At 51.5% G+C, this 8,983-nt stretch overlaps 1 protein-coding gene across 1 annotated transcript in view; it reads left to right on the forward strand.

The window, feature by feature from the left end:
- The window catches only part of PLCG2 (phospholipase C gamma 2), a 154,322-nt gene that overhangs the window by 77,262 nt on the left and 68,077 nt on the right, over positions 1 to 8,983 (forward strand). Inside the window, exons 7-8 of the mRNA XM_007939124.2 lie at positions 6,950 to 6,993; positions 7,864 to 7,936. Of these exons, the coding sequence (XP_007937315.1) occupies positions 6,950 to 6,993; positions 7,864 to 7,936 (117 nt within the window). The remainder of the gene's footprint in view (positions 1 to 6,949; positions 6,994 to 7,863; positions 7,937 to 8,983) is intronic.

An 8,983-nucleotide genomic window follows, 5' to 3' on the forward strand; every position in this document is an offset into this window, starting at 1 on the left:
CCTGTGTCGATCCATCTTGTTGAGGGTCTGCCCTTTTTTGCCGACCCCATACTTTATCCAGCATGATATCCTTCTCCAGGGACTGGTCTGGATAACATGTCCGAAGTATGTGAGGTGAAGTCCTGCCATCCTCCGTCCTAAGGAGCATTCTGGCTCAGGGAGTCCATGGGGGATGCAGATGGTTGAAAGCTTGGCTGTTCACCAAAAGGCGGCAGGTTTGAGTCTACCTTGCGGTACCTGGGAAGAAAGCCCTGGAAATCTACTTCCAAAAAATTTATGTGTCAACTTGGCTGGGCCTCACTGAGTGGCTGGACAGCTGGTGGTAGTTATTCCCTATGATGAGACTGGCAGTCAGTTCCATAGTGGGATCTACCACAAGCAGCTGAGTAGCTGCCTTTGGGATGTGGTCTCCTTCCTGTATATAAGGAGAAGCCTTGGGAATGGTCTCTAGTTTATGGAACGCTAGGACCCTGCCTGTAGCCATATCATTGCTCAGCAGCCTACTGTGCTCTGCCGACCTTGAGACTTAACTTTAAGATGTTGATCAAAGCTGTAGGTCACCTTGGGACTAACTTGATTTAATGGCCTGCCAAGTGGTCTGGTAACATCAGGACTGTGCCTTTTCACTTGCCAACCTTGGGGCTTCTCAGTCTCAGCGGTCAGCAGCTGTCTGAGTGAAGGAATGCCTCTAGCTCCAGCGGGCCGGGAGCAGGAGACAGAGCTGGAACCCAAGGTCAAGGGGCTTTCACCCAGCCCCTAGGGCCTGGCACTTTGAACTTGGACTTAAAGCCTCCAAACTGTAAGAGAATAAACCCTTGTTTGTTAAGGCATCCCATTTGGGGTATATTCTTGTCGGAGCAGCACTAGGGAACCAGAACAAGGGGAGACCCCAGATTTTTTACTTCTCTTAAAAAAAGCTTGAGATCTGGCTGTAAATGGGCACGGTCCCCCTTTGGCATCTTCATAGACAGGGAGCTTGTGTTCTTTGGTCTTTCCCAGTCCCCTGCCCGGCTCTCCCTATTCCTGTTTGTTGCCTGCTGGGCCCCAGAGACATCTGGAGTTTGCAGCCCCTGGTCACCAGCATTCTAGGCTGTTACTGAAGTTTGGCCACTGCATTTTAAAATACAGTGACTTGAAATTTGAATTGCAAAGCCCCAGCTTCTATAAATAGTTTCTGGCTGGCTTGAGAAACCTCACCACTGTCACAGAGGCAAATGGCTCTCCTGTAACCTGTGGGCAGGTTCCTTTCTGAGCCCCTCCCTGGCAGCACAGGACAGAGATAATGTTCTTTCTGGACTTTCTGGCTGCATTTCCCGGGCTCTCTGGGGTGGCAGGGCTCTTCATGGTGACCAGTGATTCTCAAACAGTGTTCCACGGAGTGGGGTCATGTTCATTAGCAGCCACGTGGTTTCCGACTTGAAGTTGGCAGTTCCTCTTTGTGTCTAACCACCTGCTCACGAAACTGCTCTTAAACCAACCCCAGTGTTTTTAGAAGTTTAGCAGCAACAGTGAGATAAATTTAATTAGTGTGTGTCTCCCTGGGGAAGGAGCTCTACCTCTGACTGGGCCTGTGGTCTTGGCCATTGCTCCACGGGGTTTTCACTGCTTCTGGGTGCAGATTGCCAGGCCTGTCTTTTGACGTGCCCCTGGATGGGCTTGAACCGCCAACATTTCAGTTAGTAGTGTGGTGCTTAGCCATTCAAACCATTCAGGGACTCCTTTGTAGGGAGAGTGAGAGCATACCTAACATTTCCTAAATGTGGTCGGTAGCCTGGGCGTTACACGCCTTTCAGTCCCCCGTGACATTGGGAGACAGATTCTGTTCTAAGCCCCATTTTACACATGAAGGAAGAGGCTCAGAGAGGCTGCTTGCGGGAGGCCGTGCCGCTGTAAGCCCAGGCCACACGGCATCACTCTTGTGGGCATGTCAGCTTCCTTCTCTGTACATCTGGTCTCTCTGAGTTGGAACCGACTTGACGGTACATAACAAGTATACTGAGGGGGTGGAGTCGAGAATCGTGTTTGAATTTGTAGATTCAACTTCAAATATCAAATTTCCCGTTTATCTAGACCTGCTCTGTAGCGTCCTATAGGACAGACTGACCTGAAGTGTCACCTCTCCACATTGCTGTGCATAACTTGCCTTTGGGGCTTGCCCGGCTCCTGGGTGCTGCAGCCGGGTTTAGAGTAGGCAGCAGGGACTCGGCCTGTAAACCGGTAATCCCAAGACTGACCTCTCATGAGATCCTGTGGGGGTCACTGAGAGGAAGCTCGAAAGATTCTCCAAGCCCAGTAACAGCCTGGGGCTGAGGACGGAGCACGGATCTCGCTTTCAGTAATTAGCAGCTGTGTGACTTCGGGCTTGTTACTTAACCTCTCTGAACTTCAGCTTCCACTTTCACTTCCATCACTTGAGGACAGGGGTGTCTCCCTTGAAGGGCTTTAAGGAAGACTGAAGCAGACACTGTGCAGACAGCAGTCAGGATAGAAGCCCCAGTGTTAGGATAACAGGCCAGCCCCGTGCGTCACAGATACCAGGACGTGCACCCACAAGTCCTGATTGCTGGCCTGAGACCGTGCGAGAATGTGGTAGAACTTGTGGGCTGTTTGTGCGTCTGGTGTGAAGCGGCACTGGGACATAGTGATTTCCGTCATAAGCTCCAGGAAACGTGTTATATATGTCGGGAAACTGAGTTGAGCAAAGCAGCTTGCTTTATTGTGGGACATTTCAGAGCGTTTAATCCTCACAGGCACTGAGAGTCTCCAGGAGGGGATTCGCAGCATCCAGTGGTTCCCAGTATATTTCCCTGCAGACCTCTCTGCCTTCCCCCCCACTGTGTTTCATGGGACACGTATGCCTCGTAACACACTTGGGAACCACCTGGTTTGCCACATGTACCTGGATCATTTGCATAGTGGAATGGACCGCTTCTGATGCTTGTCAATCCACAGTCCAGTGGGTGGGGCTGGAGTGGGTGAAAGCAGGCTCTGTGGAGAAGCACCGGCCAAGTGTGAGACCCGCCCTCAGCACAGACACCCTGGCCACGTGCTCCATCTCCTGAGAAGCTGCTCCTGCCCAAGTCCCCGGCTCTGACTCCAGAGACCAGAGCAAATGTCCTTTCTTCTTCCTTCACTGGGCCAGGTCTCACCGCACACCTGCTGAGTGCTGCGTGCCCTGTGGCATCAAGGTCGCTGGGTTTATTGGCATCTGTGCGTCAGGAGCCAGACAGGGAGGAAACCACAGTGCTGCCTTCCCGTGCTCTGACGGAGCCCCTCCCAGGCAGCTTGGCTTGGACGCTGTGACAGCGGGGTCTGAAGGCCCTCTGACTCCCCGAGCGGCGAGTGCCGGGCTGCGTATCTGTCTGCTGGCCTCCTGTGCATCCCTGCCCTGCAGTGTGTTGTTGGGGTGGATTCCTGCAAACAGTGCCCTGGCTTCCTGTGCCAACTGGCTTCCGGTCGGTTTAGCCTGAGGGTGCTCCGGGGCGGATTGCAGGGCCCAGGAGGGGAGAAGCTGGCCTGTTGTCAACATCTTTCTGGCCGTGGGAGTTGGGGGGCATCTCTGCCTGTGCACCACCCCCCCCAGTCGTCCTGGCTCCCGAGTGGCTGAGGTGTGGAGCTTTTCTGTGCTTGACTGAGGTTACTTTCAGGGGAGGGACTGGCTTTACCAGCCATGTGTGTTGGGGGGTCACTGCGGGTGGGTTATGTGGGGCTCACTTGGGATGTAGCTGAGCCCGTCTTGGGGCTTTGGGCTTGGAAGGGGTTTCACCTTAAGCCACCAGATTTACCCTGTGACCTAAGCTCCAAATGAGTATCCAAATGATGCTGTCAAGGATCTTTTTTTTTTTTTTTTTTTTAAAGTTAAGGTATAAATTACACAAATGGCTGGAAGGACTGGTTTTTCTAAAAAGAGTAGCTTTTCCCCTTTTTGGATGACCTGCTTCTTTAAGATGTTGATCAAAGCTGTGGGTCATCTTTCTAGAAAAATAAGACATACACACATGTGCACATGCATGCACACACCCATGCACACACACATGTAGATCTCCTGATGCTTTGTAGAGCTTTTCTGGAATGTGGGTTTTCCGCTTGTTATCGGGACTCCACATTGTTTGGGGCTAGTGTCCTCGTGGTCCAGAGATTAGCTGTTCTGTATCATGAGTGTTCATGTCCTGCCAGTGGCTACGTTTTCTTTTCTGCCCTGATTTTATTCCAGTGCCTGTCCAATGACAGTCTCGCTGAAGCTGTCAAAGTAGAACTGTGGTGTGCCCAGCCGATTTCAACACATGGTGACCCTGCAGGACAGAGTGGAACTGTCCCATGGGGTTTCCTAGGCTGTCATCTTTACGGGGCCAGATCACCAACAGTGGCATCATGATAGGGCCGCAGGGTGTGTGGACCACCCCTGGTAACGCTGTCAGAAGGAGTAGCAGCAGACGAATGTCTATAAAGGTTTTGTGCAGTGTTTCAGCAGTAATTTATTATTTTTAATAAAACTATCCCTGTAGTTAGCTGTAACAACAAAAACATGTTTTGTAAGCCCAGCTTCTATTGTCAGTGCACGTACGAGACTGACATCCTGTGCCTGGTCACTTCTGAACCATCTTGGGCAGTGCTGTCATCCCTACCCAATCACAGTGATGCTTCTAATCACATGGTCTCACCTGCACACCCTCAAACCACACACTGGTATTTTCGTTGTTGCCAGTGTTTTTGTAGTCACTGATTTTGTCAAATTTTCTGGTATTTTAGCTGTTGTTGTTGTTGTTGTTATTTGCCATCGAGTTGGCCCCGACTCATAGCGACCCCTCCTTGGGTTTCCGAGGCAGTATCACTACGGAATGCCCAACCTTCCTTCCAAGGAGTGGCTGGTGGGTTTGAACCGCCAGCCTTCTGGTTAGCATTCAGTATTTTACCTACAGTGTGGTAATTAGTATTTGTGAACCTGTATCAATCACTTTTTTTGAGAATGAAGAAGTAATTAAAGAAAAGGAGGTGGAAAATCAAAAGGCTTCCACTCAGTTGCTAAGGCTTGTGTGTGGTCTGATAGGGGAGGAGGTCTGGGGCAAGGAGGAGTGCCATTGTGAGTTTGTGCTCTGAGTGGCGCCAAGCCCAGTGACACCCTGATCTCGAGGCTCTTTTCTCCTGTGCAGCAGCTGGGCTCAGACCACTGGTCTTTTGATTACCAGCCACCACGTCACCATCATGCCACCAGGACTACTTAAGGTGATGTGGCCTGGCCGGAAACGGACAAGGGTGTGGGGGCGTGTGCTGTGTGTTGGAGGGCCTGAAGTGTGCTCAGTAACAAACTGGTGTGTTAGCGGGGACTAGGAGTAGCATATTGGCTAAGGCACTTGACTGCTAACCAGAAGGCTGGCGGTTCAAACCCACCAGCCACTCCTCGGAAGGAAGGTTGGGCAATCTACTACCATAGTGATAGCACTTCAAAAACCCAAGGTAGGGTCACTATGAGTTGGATAACGTCTGTAATTTACGTATAGGGACCTTGGTGGCACAGTGGTTAAAGTGCTTGACTGCTAACCGAAAGGTCGGTGGTTCAAATACCAGCAGCTCCATGGGGGAAAAGATGTGGCAGTCTGCTTCCATGCAGGTTTACAGCCTTGGAAACCCTCTGGGGCAGTCCTGCCTGCCCCGTGGGGTCGGGATGAGTCAGAATCAACCCTACAACTGTGGGTTTTGCAGTTTACATTAGGTTTTACTGTTCGTCTTGTGTGGTATACGGGTTTGAACAAATGTGGAATATTACGTGTCCAGCATTAGAGTATTGTGCAGATAACCTCAGTGCCTTGGAGATGCCCTGTGCCCGCCCCTGCCCCTTCCCCTGCCGACCACTGACCCTCCCTGTCTGTGTAGTTTTGCCTTTTCCACAGTATCAAGAAGTTGGAGCAGCCTTTTCAGACTGGCTTCTTTGACTTAGCCGGACACATTTAAGGTTCTGCCATGTCTTTTCATGGCTTGAGAGCTTCCTTCCTTTCTTTTTTAATCATGGGCTAGTCAGGATTATTTACTCAGTCCTCTAGGAGTGCTTTTACTGTCTAAGTCATGGGCGTGTCGGGAGGCCACGAGATTAGAACTCACGCTGTCCAGTACTACTGCTTCCTCTTGAATTCTCAAGTTAGCAGTGAGCTTCTTGAAACACTGGAGGTAAAATCTGTCAGCGAGCATGCAGGAGGGGTTGCTTCCCCAGGTGGGGTGCTGCTGACATGTTTGGGGAGCAAGCTGGGTGGTCCCTGGCTCCTGGTGGTGCCAAGTGTTGGCAGCTCACTGCTGACCTAGAGGTTGGTGTGGAGGAAAGCCCTGGTGATTGGCATCTGCTGAGGTGGTAGCCAAGAAGCCCCCGTGGAACACAGTTCTGCCTTGACAGCGGGGTCGCCACCAGTGGGAATCGACACATTGATGGGCAGCAACTAAGAACACGAGAGCAGCACCTGTCAGTGGTGTTATGTGCAGTGTCTGTGTTCAGGTGCTTCTCGTTCTTAGGAACCCACCCTACAGAGATGCGGGCACGGTGGGTACCACACACACGAGGGCATCTGTTTATTGTAACACCGGCTGTCCTAGCAGAAAATTGAATGCATACACATTATGGAATACAGCGTGGTTTTTCAGAATCGCAAGGTTGGGTTATTGGAAGCTGCAGCACACCATGGAACACTTGAAGCAGCACTTGTGGCGTGTGTGATATGATTTGTGGGACACGAATACATAACACTGGTTCTAGAGGGACACCTCCCAGATTGTCATGGCGTGGCTTCTCAGAGCGACACTAGGGAAGGGGTGAGGAGGAGGCCTGGTTGCTCCTGTGTTCTCACGTGGGCTTAGTCACAGCGAGTGTAAGTTACGGTTTAACAAACAAAGATGTGCTCATTTGTGTGCATGACGAGGCCTGACTTGTCTAACGTGCTTTTTCTGTGTGTGTTTTCCATTTCAGATTCTTGACGAATTCAAGAAGGATTCTTTTGTCTTCATCCTGGGGTGAGGCTGCCTTTGAGTGTTATATCGTCAGGGCCGGGCTGGGCATGGTACCCTCACCCGTCCTCCGAGCTTGGCTGGTGGCCTCTGAGAGGCGGCATGTGCTGTGCCATTGCTTATCTCCATGGGGACAGCATCCTGCCGTTGGGGTCAGCATCGCGAGCCTGTGCCATGGAGAAGTGACCCCCAGCAGCAGGGTTTGTGGAGTATGGAGAGGATCGGCCTAGAAGGGTCCAACGGGAAGCATGCTTGCCCCAGGGCTTCCTGTCCCAAACTGTGCTGTGTGCACTGGGATGAATTAACAGGGTTTTTACAAAAATTGAAATCATTGTAACGGTCAAATAAGTTTTAACTTAACCTGATTCAGCAGGTTTAACTGAACTGTGAAGCGTTGAAGCATACGAAATGTTTCACGTGGTTCTTGACGCACGATAAGAGCTCAGAAATGTAGTGATACTATTATTGAAAAGTAAACGCAGCGGGACTTGTCAGTGCCTTTACTGCCCTTCAGAGCTCCCCAGGAGGGGTTACGCAGTGTTCTGAGCGTCTCAGTCTTACTGAACTGGTAGGACCCATTGCATCAGAGCCTCTTGGGCAGCCTGTTAAAAATGCAGATTCCAGGTGTCACCTTCCTGGACTCTGGTGTCACCTCCCCGGACTCTGGTGTCACCTCCCCCCTTTGAGTCCTTCCATGTTGGGGTGCTGTCTCCTCCATCTGCATGTACCTGGGGACGTCTTGTTCACCTGTCTCCCATTGGCCACAGTCCTGGCGCATAGTGCTCACTGGGTGTGGGCTGCCCACTTGGACAAAGGTGCCCATTGACTCCCTCTTTGAACATGACTCTCTCAACAAGCCCCCTTCTCTTGAGGTAGGAACACGGACCGGCCGGATGCCTCTGCTGTCCACCTGCATGACTTCCAGAGGTTTCTCTTACATGAACAGCAGGTGAGAGGGTGGTGCTTCCTGTGGGTGTGGGGGCCTGGCGGGGTGGCAGCGGCTCACGGTGAGATTCCATGTGGCAAGCGTTGAGCGCGGGACTGGGCACCCAGGGAGCGCTCAGTGTCGACTGCCACTGCCATTCGTTGTCTGCATCACGGTTCTCGTCATCGTCTTGGCGTGCTGAGAGCCTAGCCCCCACTGCACACCCGGCAGATATTGTATTTACTTATTTTTAACTTTCAGGATATTGGTCAAATAGATGTTTTATATTTTAACCTCTAGGACGTTGGTGCTCCCAAGTCCTTCAGATGAGGTCTGTGTTCGCAGCCAGTGCCATGGCCCCTTTCGTGAGCACACTGCCTCTGCCTTGTAGTAGTGCAGGAGCTTTGCTGGAGACGCGGGCAGGTGCTTGGGCGTCTCCGGGTCTGGAACCAGGCCCAGTGCTCTCATGATCGACCTTCTGTGTGGTTTCATGGCGTGGCATGCAAACATTCCAACACGTCTACTCAGAGGTGTATTCAGATGGGCCGGTGCTGCGTCCCACCCCTGGCGCGGGGACATTGCAGGTGTGGACAGCACTGCTCAGGGTGGTGGCTACGGGCAGCTCTGTGCCACCTCATTTGTGTCTCTCGGTCATACTCTTCCTCGCCCGCTCGGCCCCTCCCATGCCACCCCACCCTTCTGCTACCACATTTGCTTTTATTATCCATACACAGAGAGAGATTTCAGAATATTCAAAACCCAGAATGCAGGAGGCAAAGTTGAATCTGCATATCGTATCTTGTTCTCTTGCTTTTGAATATTTGGGGTTTTAGGGGTTTGAAGAGGAAAATGAGGCTACCTTTTGTTTTTTGGAGCTCTGGTGGCACAGTGGATAAGGCACTTGATGGTTAACTGGAAGGTCAGCAGTTCAAACCCACCAGCTGCTCCACAGAAGGAAGATGGGGTGATCTACTTCTGTAAAGATTTACAGCCTCAGAATCCCAATGGAGGTCGCTACGGGTCGGAAACGACTCAATGGCAGTATGCCATGTGCCTCTTTTTTTTTTTTTT

The sequence above is a fragment of the Orycteropus afer genome, unplaced genomic scaffold (assembly GCF_000298275.1).
Source record: "Orycteropus afer afer isolate SDZICR_OR568_19922 unplaced genomic scaffold, OryAfe1.0 scaffold00057, whole genome shotgun sequence".
Taxonomy (NCBI): Eukaryota; Metazoa; Chordata; class Mammalia; order Tubulidentata; family Orycteropodidae; genus Orycteropus; species Orycteropus afer.